General features: G+C 49.0%; 1 protein-coding gene across 1 annotated transcript in view; it reads right to left on the reverse strand.

Annotated features, from left to right (window-relative positions):
* The window catches only part of LOC140421893 (uncharacterized), a 60,195-nt gene that overhangs the window by 13,839 nt on the left and 30,255 nt on the right, over positions 1-16,101 (reverse strand). The window contains exon 3 of the mRNA XM_072506861.1: positions 6,047-7,273. Coding sequence (XP_072362962.1) covers positions 6,047-6,910 — 864 coding nt within the window. The 5' untranslated portion in view covers positions 6,911-7,273. The remainder of the gene's footprint in view (positions 1-6,046; positions 7,274-16,101) is intronic.

Genomic DNA, 16,101 nt, shown 5'->3' on the forward strand with positions numbered 1-16,101 from the left:
ATGTAAGGGCACAAGCTTGGGGGCATTGGTAACGGCTCCTCTGCCATTCTCACTGGCCCATTACTCCACACGCCAGGATGTAGTGGCAGCCCTGAGAGTTTGGGGGCAGTGACAGGAGCATATGGGACTAGAGGGAGCATCGGTGTGGGCTCCAATTTGTGGTAATCACCGGTTTGTGCCGAGGAGGCTGGATGGGGGGTTTCCAAGGTGGCAGAGAGCAGGTATTTAGAGGCTGGGGAATCTTTTTATTGATGGGAGCTTTCCCTGTTTGGAGGATCTGGAAGAGGAGTTTGAATTGTGGGGAGGGAATGGGTTTTGTTATTTGCAGGTGAGGGATTTAGCGCAAAGGCAGCTTTCAATCTTTCCGCTTCTACCGCTACACGGGATACAGGACAAGGTAGTTTCGAGAACACGAGTGGGGGAGGGGGAGGTTTCGGGAATCTATAAAGAACTTATGCAGTGGGAGGAAACCCAGATAGGTGAGCTAAAGCGTAAATGGGAAGATGAGTTGGGAGGGGAGGTAGAGGCGGGTCTGTGGGAGGATGCTCTGAGCAGGGTCAACACGTCCTCATCATGTGCCAGGCTCAGCCTGATACAATTCAAGGTGGTTCATTGGACACGCATGACGGTGGCCCGGATGAACAGGTTTATTGGGGTGGAGGACAGGTGTGTGAGGTGTGCAGGAGGGCCCGCAAATCATGTCCACGTGTTCTGGGGATGTCCGAAGCTTAGGGGACACTGGCAGGGATTTGCGGATGTCATGTCCACGGTGCTAAAAATGAGGGTGGCGCTGAGTCCAGAGGTGGCGATCTTTGGACTGTTGGAAGACCCGGGAGTCCAGAGGGCGAGAGAGGCTGATGTTTTGGCCTTTGCCTCCTTGGTAGCCCGGAGACGGATCTTATTGGCGTGGAGGGACTCGGAGCCCCCAAAATCAGGGGTATGGGTTAGTGACATGGCTGGGTTTCTCAAGCTAGAGAAAAATATGTTCGCCCTGAGAAGGTCAGTATTCGGGTTCATTCGGAGGTGGCAGCCGTTTATCGACTTCTTCGGGGAAAACTAAACTGTTAGCAGATTCATTAAGGGGGGATTAAGAGGGGCAGGGGGAGTTTGGCTAATTTAGTTTAGGTGGGAACAGTGAGAAGAGATGGAGGGGGGTGTTACACACCGAATTATGTTTACATTTGTATTTGTATCTTTTGTTGTTATGAAACCTTAAATGCCTTAATAAAATGTTTGTTAAAAAAAAAAGTATCAGAGGACGCCGTCACATCACATTGTAGACCTTCCCTCAGCACGCAACTTTGAGGAGGGAGTTGTCGTGGATCTAAAGGTGTGGGACACAAATGTTGGAATCTGTAATTGATAGAATCTTAACCCCTGGCTGGCTCACCAATGTTAGAATCTTGTATTTGAAAGAATGTTAACTCTTGGCTGGCTCGCCAATTGTTGAGAATCTTTAATTTGAAGGGATCTTAACCTGCCGAACTATGCCAAGTTTGGGGGAAGCTTAGTTGATGAATCAAAGTCCTGGCGCAATACGACAAGTTGTAAGATTTGTAATATTTCTGGACTCTGCCAAGTTGTTGGATTCCTAGTATTATTCGACTGTGTAAAGTTGAAGGAATTTATATCATTTCTGCTATTTGGTTACCAGTAGCACTTTGCGAATACTGGGACTCAGCAGAAACTTCAGTTAAAACTTCTCAGGTGCCAAAAAGAATTGTTTTATTTGTAGTCGCTTGATTACAATTTGAAAGTCATTTAAAAGTATTTTATAAAATTTGTAGACAATTCGAAGCTTTCAGAGAATTACAGACATTATCTTTTTTGCTTAGGCAGACAGCTCGAAAGTAACTTTTAAAAGGTCAAAGTCTGGCAATGAAACATGAAAAGAGAGAGAAAGCTAATCTTCAGCTAAACTCAAACTCAAAGTCAAAAGTACACTACATCACTGACACAGACTGACAGAACCCCCAAAAGACAAAACAAAACTAAAATGGCAGGCGGAAACTTTTCAGTTATACACTTTCATATCTGTCGTAAGTCATCGAATCACACCCCAATATAATCCTAATTGGTTTTGGTTAGACTCAAACACATTTGATTTGATGGCAAGCCGTCCATCTTCAATGTGCAACATCAGCTTTTAACTGTTTCATGTCTTCATGTTATGGAATGTGATATTCTGACCAACAAAAACTGGGACTTTTGCTGACTTAGCTGTTATCTGCATTGTGAACAATGGTGCCTTCATGTTGCTATGGTATCCAGTCCTTGTCCTTGACAATTAGCACAAGCAGTGTCAAATTGTCTTGCAACTGTGCTGTTTTAATGTCACACTGTCTTTGAAAATATGCATTTGCCAGAACAACGGACCTCAGTAAAAGTGAATTATGCTGTATAAATGGGTATTTAAAACTGGGGCTTAATATTTATGCTTAAACAGCTATCTTTTACCTACACTAGTTGTATTCGAAATACCTGGCTTCTCAGAAATATTTTCCCTCTACACTTTATAGACATGGTAACCTGATTTAGTCTTTCTCCAATAATATGTGGCAAGGAAAAAAGGGTGATTCTAGACCAACTTGTAGAGCAATGGACAGGGACTGGACCTGGGGCACCAGCTAAGTTTCTGACTGATGATGGAGGGGAATTTGCCGATGAGGAGTTTCGAGACGTGTGTGAAAACATGAACACTGCAGCTGAAAGTGCTTTCAGCTCCGGACTCTGTGAAAGGAATCACACGGTCATCGATGAAATGCTGCAGGAAATCTGAGCTGATCAGTCAAACTGCAAGTTGACACCTGCACTGGCCGGGACAATTCATGTACACAATTCACATCAGATGGGTGGAGGGTATCGTCCCGATCAATTGGTCTCTGGGAAAAATCCCAAATGACCCAGTAATTAACTGGAACAATGTCACAAGATTCCACATTTTTAACCAAAAACAAACTTTACTGTTTATTTAAAACAAAAGAAAATTGGAAATCCAGCACCTCACCCACCACCTTCTAAAGCGGCAATTCGGGACGGACAACAAATGCTGGGCCCGGCCAGAAACACCACATCCCATGAAAGAAATTAGAAAGATGCGGGTGTGTGGGGAGGTACACAGGGAGTGACCTGGAACTCGCTGCCCGTGAGGATGGTGGAAGCAGACACCCTGAAATTTGGATGGGCACTTGAGGGAAAAGGGACTGACCGGTTTGCTCCACAGAGAGCCAGCATGGGATCAATGGGCTGAATGGAGGTGGCAAATGGAGTTTAATGCAGAAAAGTGTGAGGTGATTCATTTTGGAAGGAATAACAGGAAGACAGAGTACTGGGCTAATGGTAAGATTCTTGGTAGTGTGGATGAGCAGAGAAATCTCGGTGTCCATGTACATAGATCCCTGAAAGTTGCCACCCAGGTTGAGAGGGTTGTTAAGAAGGCGTACAGTGTGTTAGCTTTTATTGGTAGAGGGATTGCGTTTAGGAGCCATGAGGTCATGTTGCAGCTGTACAAAACTCTGGTGCAGCCGCATTTGGAGTACTGCGTGCAATTCTGGTCGCCGCATTATAGGAAGGATGTGGAAGCATTGGAAAGGGTGCAGAGGAGATTTACCAGAATGTTGCCTGGTATGGAGGGAAGATCTTATGAGGAAAGGCTGAGGGACTTGAGGCTGTTTTCGTTAGAGAGAAGAAGGTTAAGAGGTGACTTAATTGAGGCATACAAGATGATCAGAGGATTAGATAGGGTGGACAGTGAGAGCCTTTTTCCTCGGATGGTGATGTCTAGCACGAGGGGACATAGCTTTAAATTGAGGGGAGATAGATATAGGACAGATGTCAGAGGTAGCTTCTTTACTCAGAGTAGTAAGGGTGTGGAATGCCCTGCCTGCAACAGTAGTGGACTCGCCAACACTAAGGGCATTCAAATGGTCATTGGATAGACATATGGCGATAAGGGAATAGTGTAGATGGGCTTTAGAGTGGTTTCACAGGTCGGCGCAACATCGAGGGCCGAAGGGCCTGTACTGCGCTGTAATGTTCTATGTTCCCTTCCCGAATGACTCTATGGTCTGAAGAGAACAATTTCAGCTGCTCCAGTCTCTCCAACTAACTGAAGTCCCTCATTCCTGGTGCCGTTCTCGTAAATCTCCTCAGCCCCTCACTGAGTCCAGCAGAGAGTCCAGCAGAGCTGGTAATTGACTTCAGGAAGCAAAGTACTGTACACACCCCTGTCAGCATCAACGGGGCCGAGGTGGAGATGGTTAGCAGCTTCAAATTCCTCGGGGTGCACATCACTAAAAATCAGTCCTGGTCCACCCACATCGACGCTACCACCAAGAAAGCACAACAGCGCCTATACTTCCTCAGGAAACTAAGGAAATTCGGCATGTCCACATTGACTCTTACCAACTTTTCCAGATGCACCATAGCCTGGTATGGCAACTGCTCGGCCCAGGACCGCAAGAAACTTCTGAGAGTCGTGAACACCGCCCAGTCCATCACACGAACCTGCCTCCCATCCATTGACTCCATCTACACCTCCCGCTGCCTGGGGAAAGCGGGCAGCATAATCAAAGATCCCTCCCACCCGGCTTACTCACTCTTCCAACTTCTTCCATTGGGCAGGAGATACAGAAGTCTGAGAACACGCACGAACAGACTCAAAAACAGCTTCTTCCCCGCTGTCACCAGACTCCTAAATGACCCTCTTATGGACTGACCTCATTAACACTACACCCTGTATGCTTCATCCGATGCCAGTGCTTATGTAGTTACATTGTGTATGTTGTGTTGCCCTATTATGTATTTTCTTTTATTCCCTTTTCTTCTCATGTATTTAATGATCTGTTGAGCTGTTCGCAGATAAATACTTTTCACTGTACCTTGGTACACGTGACAATAAACAAATCCAATCCAATCCAATCCCTCTGACCCTCACTGAGTCCAGCAGAGAGAAACCCTCTGACCCTCCCACTTCACCAAGTGTCAGAATGAACATGGTTCAGTCCTGGATGTGATTAACAGCAGCAATAACAGCAGAATCCAACCCCTGTCACCACTTGTGAACTCGCTGGTAGCTGCGCAGGGCGGATAACAGGGAAAACCCTTCCCACACACACAGCAGATGAACGGCCTGATATTTACTGATTTATTGATTCACTAATTTATTGCTTTAATGATTTATTGGTGCCTTTTAGAATTGATGCAGTACATTTCTGAAATCAGCGCACAGACAGAGAGTAGAATATCCACAAGGCTAATGTGGAAAGATAGTCATTGTTTCAGATAATAAATAAGAACTGCTAAGCTGGAATCTAACATTGTTTAATGAAAAGTAGCATCAAAGCCCCTTGTAATGAATAAACCATTGTTCCTCAACACATTCTGAAATGAAAATGTATCAAAGCCTCAGCAACAGCAAGGTTAATGCCAGCACCTTATATTTGTCGGATTGGTACATGTGGCGGGGGCACATAGACATTTAATCAATTTGATGGAGATTAGTAAATCTTAAGAATTGACCAATGCTTGGATAACAAATCATTTTCTAAGTGACAGACAGTTATTTGAATAAATCAGGAAGCTTCAGCTGAGAATTAGAAACCAATGAGAGTAAATGAGGGATTAGACCATTGATCAAAATTTTATTAAGAATAAGGCTTCATGATTAAAGCGTTATTCTGAACTTGTGCTTGAAGAAACTCTGAACCATCTATTGATTTTCTACTTCCCTTTATGATGATTTGATGTATTATTTGATCAAAAGTTTTGATTTAGTTTTTCTATTAAAGAGAACCAAGGTGAATGATTCGCAAATAAAATTGTATTTTTGGGCTCCTCCAATTAACCAGACCTGTGACTCTTATGTGAAGATAAAATCAGAGATCGTATCACAGCCTCTTCCCGATGTGAACCTGCTGGTGTTTGAGCAGGTAGGTTGACCGAGTGAATCCCTCTCCACACTCGGAGCAGGTGAACGGCTTCTCCTTACTGTGAATTCGCTGGTGTGTCTGCCGGTTGGATGAATCGCTGAATCCCTCCCTCATACAGAGCAGGTGAATGGCCTCTCCCTGGTGTGAACTCGCTGGTGTGTCACCAGGTTGGATGACTTTGAGAATTTCTTCCCACAGTCCGAGCAGGTGAAGGGCCTCTCCCCGGTGTGGACCCGCAGGTGTACCCGCAAGTTGGATAACTCACTGAATCCCTTCCTACACTGGGAGCAGGTGAATGGCCTCTCCCCGGTGTGGACTCGCTGGTGTCTCTGCAGGCTGGATAACCGAGTGAATCCCTTCTCACACTGAGAGCAGGTGAACGGTCTCTCCCCAGTGTGAACTCGCTGGTGTCTCTGCAGGCTGGATAACCGAGTGAATCCCTGCCCACACAGAGAGCAGGTGAACGGCCTCTCCCCAGTGTGAACTCGCTGGTGTTTCTGCAGGTCGGATAATTGAGTGAATCTCTTCCCACACTGAGAGCAGGTGAACGGCCTCTCCCCAGTGTGAAATCGCTGGTGTCTCTGCAGGCAGGACAACTGAGCAAATCCTGCCCCACACACAGGGCAGGTGAACGGCCTCTCCCCAGTGTGAACTCGCTGGTGACTCTGCAGGTGGGATAACTGAGTAAATCCCTTCCCACACTGAGAACAGGTGAACGGCCTCTCCCCAGTGTGGACTCGCTGGTGTCTCTGCAGGCTGGATAACCGAGTGAATCCCTTCTCACACCGAGAGCAGGTGAAGGGCCTCTCCCCAGTGTGAACTCGCTGGTGTTTCTGCAGGTCGGATAACCGAGTGAATCCCTTCCCACACTGAGAGCAGGTGAATGGCCTCTCCCCAGTGTGAATGCGTCGATGAGCTTCCAGTTCTGATGGGGCCCTGAATCCCTTCCCACAGTCCCCACATTTCCACGGTTTCTTCATGGTGCAGGTGTCCTTGTGCCTCTCCAGGTTCACCGCCCAGTTGAGGCCTCGTCCACACACAGAACACGTGTACGGTCTCTCCCACTGTGAACGGTGCAATATTTTTTCAGGCTGTGTAACTGGTTGAAGCTCTTTCCACAGTCAATGCTCTGGAACACTCTCACTCGGGTGTGTGTGTCTCGGTGCTTTTCCAGTCACACTGATGTTTAAAGCATTCTGAAGCGGACAGAACAGACAAACATTTCTCCTTCTAGATTTAAAGGCCGATGATATTCCAGTCCCGATGAATTGAGTGACGGTGTCGGATGTTGACGTGAAGTTTGCTTTGAGATTTCTGTCTGTAAATCCTCACCTTCTGAGATCCTGTAAAAGGAGTTTACAAAATCATCACTGTCAGTAGACATTCAGAACAGACAATTCTAGTTTCTGTGAACATTCGATCATCTCTCCTTCCCAAAAGTCATCCAACACTCAATCCACCCAATATATACCCTCCCAATTCTTGTTAAGGTACAATTTAATTTAACCAACTGATCCATGGCCCAGACAGAGAGACCTTAAAATCTTTGTCCAGGCTGCTTGTATTCTCCATTTGTATCTATAGCAAAGTCGCCATAGTCCCAGATGACCATAGGCTGCTTTCCCCTTTGCGGGGGAGAGCTGCCTGGTGGTGATTTAATCTGACCATCACCACACCTCAGGCGAGGGGCAAGGTAGAGAAAGTGGGCCTTCATCAATAACCTCAGCCAGTACGGGAATTGAACCCACGCTGTTGGCGTCGCTCTGCATCTCAAACCTACTGTCCAGCCATCTGAGCTAAAGCGGGCCCAGTGTATATAACTGAACTGATAATGAGCAATATACTGAACCCTATGTGGGAGGAGGATGTGAGAAATCTGGAACAGACAGACAATCTAAATGATGTATGGGAAGGCAAATTATTTCAAAGTGAAATTGGATCGGCACGTGAGGGAAATAAACTTTCAGGGGAACAGCGATATGGAGAGGGGAGGGTGTGTTGCAGTGTTTTTTTTGAAATTTTTCGAATTAAGGGGCAATTTAGCGTGGCCAATCCACCTACCCTGTACATTTTTGGGTTGTGGGGGCGAAACCCACACAGACACGGGGGGAATGTGCAAACTCCACACGGACAGTGACCCAGGGCTGGGATCGAACCTGGGTCTTCGGCACAGTGCTATCCACTGCGCATGGTGCAGTGGTATTATCACTGGCTCAGTAATCCAGAGATCCAGGATAATGTTCTGGGGATAAAAGCAAATTACTGCAGATGCTGGAATCTGAAACAAAAACAGAAAATACTGGCAAATCGCAGCAGGTCTGACAGCATCTGTGGGGAGAGAAGGGAGCTAACGTTTCGAGTCTGGGTGACTCTTTGTCACAGCAGATGCTTTGTAAATGCTCTGGGGACCAGGGTTCGAATCCCACCACAGCAGATGGTGCAATTTGAATTCAGTAAAAGTCTGGAATGAACAGTCTGATGATGACCATGGAACCATTGCCGATTGTCGTAAAAACCCAACTGGTTCGCTCATGTCATTCAGGGAAGGAAATCTGCCGTCCTTACCTGGCCCGGCCTACATGTGACCCCAGGTCCACAGCAATACACAGAAATGTTTTTTTAAATGTATTTTATTCCAAACATGTATTAAAACAGGTTACAGCAAATAAACAGCCTGGGAAACATACTTCCCAGCAATCAACTATACAGTTTGTACAACGTTTTCCCATACCTCGCCTCACTCTTCTCAAACCCCTCTGCAGAGCCCCTGAACTCATACTTTATCTTCTCCAACCACAGGAAGTCGTACAGGTCACCCAACCAAGCCACTACCCCCGGTGGCGATGCCGACCGCCACTCCAGTAAAATTCGCCGCCGTGCAATCAGAGAGGCGAAGACCACGACATCGTCTTTCCTCCTCTCCATGAGCCCCGGCTTCTCTGAAACCCCAAATATCGCCACCAAAGGGTCCGGGTCCACCTCCTCCTCCACTATCCTGGCTAAGACCGCGAACACTCCCGCCCAGGATCTTCCCAATTTTACACAACCCCAAAACATGTGCACGTGATTCACTGGCCCCCGCCCACACCTCTCACACTCATCTGCTACCTCCTGAAAGAACCCACTCATTCTCGCCCAAGTCATATGCACCCACCACCTTAAACTGTATCAGGCTCATCCTTGCACAAGAGGAGGTCCCTTTTGCCCATTGCAGTGCCTCACTCCATACTCCCCAACTGATCTCCCCTCTCAACTCCGCTTCCCATTTCATAAGAACATAAGAACTAGGAGCAGGAGTCGGCCATCTGGCCCCTCGAGCCTGCTCCACCATTCAATGAGGTCATGGCTGATCTTTGTGGACTCAGCTCCACTCTCCAGCCCCTACACCATATCCCCGAATCCTTTTATTCTTTAGAAAGGTATCTATCTTTTTCTTAAAGACGTTTATAGAAAGGCCTCAACTGTTTCACTGGGCAAGGAATTCCAGAGATTCACAACCCTTTGGGTGAAGAAGTTCCTCCTACACTCCGTCCTAAATCTACTTCCCCTTATTTTGAGGCTATGCCCCCTAGTTCTGCTTTCACCCGCCAGTGGAAACAACCTGCCCGCATCTATCCTATCTATTCCCTTCATAATCTTATATGTTTCAATAAGATCCCCCCCGCATCCTTCTAAACTCCAATGAGTACAGTCCCAGTCTACTCAACCTCTTGTCATTATCTAATCCCCTCAACTCTGGGATTAACCTAGTGAATCTCCTCGGCACTCCCTCCAGTGCCAATATGTCCTTTCTGAGGTAAGGAGACCAAAACTGAACACACTGCTCCAGATGCGGCCTCACCAACACCCTATACAATCGCAGCATAACCTCCCTAGTCTTGAACTCCATCTCTCTAGCAATGAAAGACAAAACTCGATTAGCCTTCTTAATCACCTGTTGCACCTGCACACCAACTTTTTGCGACTCGTGCACCAGCACACCCAGGTCCCTCTGCACAGCAGCATGTTTTAACATCTTACCGTTTAAATAATCCATTCTGCTGTTATTCCTCCCAAAATGGATAGCCTCACACTTGGCAACATTGAATTCCATCTGCCAGACCCTAGCCCATTCACCTAACCTATCCAAATCCTTCTGCAGACTTCCGGTATCCTCTGCACTTTTTGCTTTACCGCTCATCTTAGTGTCGTCTGCAAACTTTGACACATTGCACTTGGTCCCCCACTCCAAATTGTCTATGTAAATTGTGAACAGTTGTGGGCCCAACACTGATCCTTGAGGGACCCCACTAGTTACAGGTTGCCAACCAGAGAAACACCCATTTATCCCCACTCTCTGCTTTCTGTTAGTTAACCAATCCTCTACCTATGCTACCACTTTACCCTCAATGCCATGCATCTTTAGTTTATGCAGCAACCTTTTGTGTGGCACCTTGTCTTCACTACCCGCTCGCCGTCCTGCTCCCCCAACCACTTGTACATATCCCCAATTCTTCCTTCTCCTTCCACATCCGGAAACAGCAGTCGCCCAGCAGGGTGTATCCGGGCAATCTAGGGAACCCCCTCCTGACCTTTTGTGCAAAGCCCCTAACCTGCAGATACCCAAACTCACTCTCCCTTGGCAGCTCCACCCTCTCCTTTAGCTCCTCTAGACTGGCGAACCCTTCCTCCAAATACAGATCCTTCACCTTGACCAGCCCCACTTCCCTCTACCTCCTGTATGCACTATCCATCCCCCTCGGCACAAACCCATTAGTCTCGCACAGCGGCGTTAACACCGACATCCCTTCCACCCTAAAATGCCTCTTCAACTGATCCATATCTTCACCGTGGACTGCACCACCGGGCCCCCTGAATACCTACTCAGAGCCATTGGCAACGCTGCCGTCACCATAGCCCTCAAACCAGACCCCTTACGAGGGCAGCACGGTGGCAAAGTGATTAGCACTGCTGCCTCAAGGCGCCGCGGCTCCAGGTTCGATCCCGGCTGGGGGCCACTATCCTTGTGGAGTTTGCACATTCTCCCCGTGTTTGCAAGGGTTTCGTCTCCACAATCCAAAGATGTGCAGGGTAGGTGGATTGGCCACACTAAATCGCCCATAAATTGGATAAAAATGAACTGGGTACTCAAAATTTATGAAAAAGAGACCTAGGTTACAAGGTTCCTCCTCCATCCTAACCCTCTCTCCCCCTTCTTCTGACCACTGCCACACCTTGTACCCATTCGCCGCCCAATAATAACGAAACAGGTTTGGCAATGCCAACTCCCCCCAGCTGCCTCTGTAGCAGGGTCCCCCCACCCTCGGCACCTTCCCGGCCCACACAAAGTCCAAAATGATTGTGGACAATTTTGGTAAAAAGCTGTTTGATATAAAGATCGGGAGAGCCTGAAAAATAAACAAGACCCTCGGCAGAATATTCATTTTCACCACTTGGACCCTCCCCGTCAACGTCAAGTGCAGTGCATCCCACCTCTTAACATCCTCCCTGGCTTCCTCCACCAGCTTCGTTAAGTTCCACTTATGGAGCCCCGTCCATTCCCTCGCTACCTGAATCTCCAAATACCTAAATCTATCCCTCGCTCCCGTAGATGGCATCCCCACACAATTATCCCGCTGTCCCAGCTTATTCACCGGGAAAACCTCGCTTTTCCCTACATTCAGTTTACACCCAGAGAACCCTCCAAACCTCCCCAGCAGGCCCATAATCCTTCCCATACTCTCCAGCGGATCCGAAACATACAGCAAGAGGTCATCGGCAGAGAGCTACACCCAATGATCCCTGTGTCCCCTCATAATCCCCCACCACACCACCGACCCTCTGAGAGCCATCGCCAATGGTCCTATGGCCAGGGCAAACAGCAACGGCGACAGCTGGCACCCCAGCCTAAGTCAAACTTCGCAAACTCATATTATACGTCCTCACACTCACCCTTGGCGCCACATCCAGCAACTGCACCCATGCCACAAATCACAGCCCAAATCTAAACCTTGCGGAAACCTCGAACAAATACCACCACTGCACCCGATCAAATGCCTTCTCCGCGTCCATGGATACCACCACCTCCGGTACAGATTCATCACAGCATTCAACAGCCGTCTTATATTACTCGTGAGCTACCTGCCCTTCACACCTGTTTGTTCCTCTGCAACCACCCACGGGACACACTCCTCCATCCTCCCCGCCAACAACTTAGCCAATACTTTCACATCCGTGTTCAATAGTGATATGGGCCTACACGACCCACAGTCCACCGGGTCCTTCCCTTTTTCCGGGATTAGTCTAATTACTGCCTGTGTCATCGTCTCCGGTGACTCCCTCTTCGCCAGCGCTTCAATAAACGCCCCCAACAGATGAGGTGCCAGGTCCGTCGCAAATTCCTTATGAAATTACGCCGGGTACCCATGCGGCCCTGGGGCCTTCCCTGACTTCATACCATTAATTTTGTTTTTTATAAATGTTTTTTATTGGGTTTTTGAAGAAAGTATATTTACCGTTATGTACACAGAACAAGGTATCTATAGCAGAGAAGAAACATAGCAAAAAAAAAAAGTAAAAAAAAAAAAGAAATGAAAAATCAAGTAACTGGTAGGGTATTCTGCACCAGCTCAACAGCAGCAACTCTGTACAATTGGCAATATTATTTACAACACATAAGCAAGCATCTGTTTGTGTGTGTGTGTGTGTGTGTGTGTGTGTGTGTGTGTGGGGGGGGGGGGGTGAGATTGGGTAGGTAGATATACATTTGGATGCTGGAGAAACAATTACAGAGAGCGAGTGGGTCTGGTGTTGGTGTCACTTGCTTCTCCCAGACGGATTTTGCTGTCATCTCCGCGCTCACCTCTGTTGCAGTCTGGATTCTCCTTGTTCTCGGTTCCTGTAGATGCCAAATTTGTTATTGTTTCCCGTGACCTCCTTCCGGCTATCATTTCCCTGCCCCACCCCACCTCCCCGGTTCCCCTCTTTTGTTCCCTGTCTCTTCCCTCTCCCCCCTCACTTCTGCCCACCCCCCTCCCTCCCCTTTCCTGTGGTTCACCTTTCTTTCCTTTAGGTTTTGCTGTCCCCCCCCCCCCCCCGCCCCCCTCCCGGTCTATCCCTCCCTCTCATGCCTTGGCTATTTTCCCCTGATTCTTGGCTACCTGGCTATTCTTCCTCTTGTTCGTTGGCCTCAAACAGGTCCCGGAACAATTGGGTGAATGGCTCCCACGTTCTGTGGAAGCCGTCGTCTGACCCTCGGATGGCGAATTTGATTTTCTCCATTTGAAGAGATTCCGAGAGGTCGGCCAGCCAGTCTGCAGCTTTGGGTGGTGCTGCTGACCGCCAGCCGAACAGGATTCTACGGCGGGCGATCAGGGAGGCAAAGGCAAGGGCGTCCGCCCTCCTCCCCAGAATAGATCTGGCTGGTCTGAAACCCCGAAGACCGCCACTTTCGGGCATGGCTCCACCCTCACCCCCACCACCTTGGATTTTGCCTCGAAGAAGGCTGTCCAGTACCCCGCAAGTCTGGGGCAGGACCAGAACATGTGGGTATGGTTGGCTGGGCCTCCTTGGCACCACTCACATCTATCCTCCACCTCCGGGAAGAACCTACTCATACGGGTTCTTGTTAAGTGGGCTCTATGTACCACTTTTAGTTGTGTCAGGCTGAGACTTGCGCACGTGGAGGTGGAGTTGACCCTATGCAGTGCTTCGCTCCAGAGTCCCCACCCTATTTCGATCCCCAGGTCCTCCTCCCATTTCTATCTTGTTGCGTCCAGTACAGTGTCGGCCCTTTCTACCAGTCGGTCATACATGTCACTACAGTTTCCTTTATCTAGTATGCTTGTGTCCAGTAACTCTTCCACTAATGTTTGTCGTGTCGGTTGTGGGTATGTCCCTGTCTCCTGTCGTAGGAAGTTTTTGAGTTGCAGGTACCTTAGCTCGTTCCCCCGGCTAGCTGGAATTTCTCTGTCAGTTCGCCCAGTGTTGCGAACCTGCTGTCCGTGTTTAGGTCCCTGACTGTCAGTGTCCCCCCGTCCTGTCCCCACATTTTGAAGGTGGCGTCAGTCAGCGCTGGTGTGAACGTATGGTTGTTGCAGATGGGAGCTTTGTCCGACATTCTGGTCAGGCCAAATTGCTGCCGTAGTTGGTTCCAGGACTGGAGGGTGGCTATTACCACCGGGCTGCTGGAGTGTTTTTTGGGTGGGGATGGGAGTGCTGCCGTGGCGAGGGCCCGGAGGGAGGTCGCCATGCAGGAGGCCTCTTCCGCGCGCACCCATTCAGCTTCTGGCTCCGTGATCCATCCCCTTATTCGCTCGGCCGTCGCCGCCCAGTGGTAAAGTTGTAGGTTTGGGAGGACAAGCCCCCCCCTGGATTTCGTTTTTTGTAGGACCTTCTTTGGGATCCGAGCATTCTTCCTCCCCCCCCCCCCCCCCCATACGAACACCATGATTAATTTGTCTAGTGCTTTGAGAAAGGCCTTGGGGATGTAGATCGGAATGGATCTAAGTAGGAAGAGGTACCTGGGCAGCACATTCATTTTGATCGTCTGGACTCTCCCCGTGAGGGAGAGTGGGAGCGTGTTCCATCTTTTTTACTTCCTCTGTCAAACTGGTGAGGTTCCATTTGTGGATCCCTTTCCAGTCATGGGCTATTTGGATCCCCAGGTAGCGGAATTTGTGTCGGGCTTGTTTAAGCGGCAGTCCCGTTAGTGCTGCCCCACCTACTTGTGGGTGTACGGGGAAGATCTCGCTTTTGCTCATGTTGAGTTTGTAGCCCGATGGGGCTGGTTTAGGACAGGGCTAAATCGCTGGCTTTGAAAGCAGACCAAGGCAGGCCAGCAGCACGGTTCAATTCCCGTACCAGCCTCCCCGAACAGGCGCTGGAATGTGGCAACTAGGGGCTTTTCACAGTAACTTCATTTGAAGCCTACTTGTGACAATAAGCGATTTTCATTTAATTTCATTTTCAGGAGGCACTAAACTCTTTCAGGAGCGCGATGATTCCGTCCATGCTGCTTTGTGGGTCCGAAATGTAGAGGAGCAGGTCATCTGCATAGAGTGAGACTCTGTGCTCTCTGCCGCCCCTTCGGATCCCCCTCCAGCTTTTTGCAACTCTGAGTGCAATTGCTAATGGCCCGATCCCGACAGCGAACAGCAGCAGGGACAGTGGACATCCTTGTCTGGTGCCCCTATGCAGCTGGAAGTATCGGGAGTTAGTGTTGTTGGTCCGTCGCTCGCCATGGGAGCGTTGTTTAGGAGTTTTACCCAGGAGGTGAACCCTGTTCCAAGCCCGAACCGCTCCAGTACCTCTATGAGGTATTTCCATTCGACCCTGTCGAAGGCCTTTTCTGCGTCTAGGGAGACGATCACCTCTGGTGTTCTCTCCCCGGAGAGGGTCATTATCACGTTCAGCAGGCGCCTGATGTTCGAGGTAAGCTGTCTACCTTTGACAAAGCCCGTCTGGTCCTCTGCGACCACCTCAGGTACACAGTCTTCTAGCCTTTTGGCTAGGATTTTGGCCAGTATTTTGGCATCTGCGTTCAGCAGTGAGATGGGTCTGTATGACCCACACTCCGTTGGGTCTTTGTCTTTCTTAGGTATCAGCGAGATTGAGGCCTGTGCTAGCGTGGGTGGCAGTGTGCCCCTAGCCAGCGAGTCTGTGAACATCTCCCGCAGGTGCGGGGCCAGCGCTGTCCCAAGTGTTGTGGCGTAGAAGTCTGCCAGGAACCTGTCTGGTCCCGGCGCCTTCCCCGCCGCATGGAGCTAATGCTGTCCATGATCTCTCTCAGTGATAGTGGTGCTTCCAAGCCCCGTTTTCTGCCCTCCCCCACGACTGGAATGTCCAGTCCATCAAGGAACCGTTTCATCCCGGACTCTCCCATTGGGGGCTCTGAGGTGTACAGCCCTTGGTAGAAGGCCTTGAAGGTTTTGTTGATCTTTTCTGTTTCTAGCGTGCCTCTGGTATCCCTGATTTGTGCAATTTCCCTGGTGGCTGCCTGCTTTCTCAGCTGGTGTGCCAACAGGCGGCTGGCTTTGTCTCCGTGTTCGTATAGGGTCCCACGTGCCTGGTGGAGTTGGTGCACTGCTTTCCTGGTGGAGAGCAGATCAAAGTTCCCTTGTAGCTCTTTCCTCTCTGCCAGGAGCTCTACAGTCGGGGCCTCGCAGTATTTACGGTCTTCCTCCAGCATGGA

This window comes from Scyliorhinus torazame, chromosome 5, assembly GCF_047496885.1.
Source record: "Scyliorhinus torazame isolate Kashiwa2021f chromosome 5, sScyTor2.1, whole genome shotgun sequence".
NCBI lineage: Eukaryota > Metazoa > Chordata > Chondrichthyes > Carcharhiniformes > Scyliorhinidae > Scyliorhinus > Scyliorhinus torazame.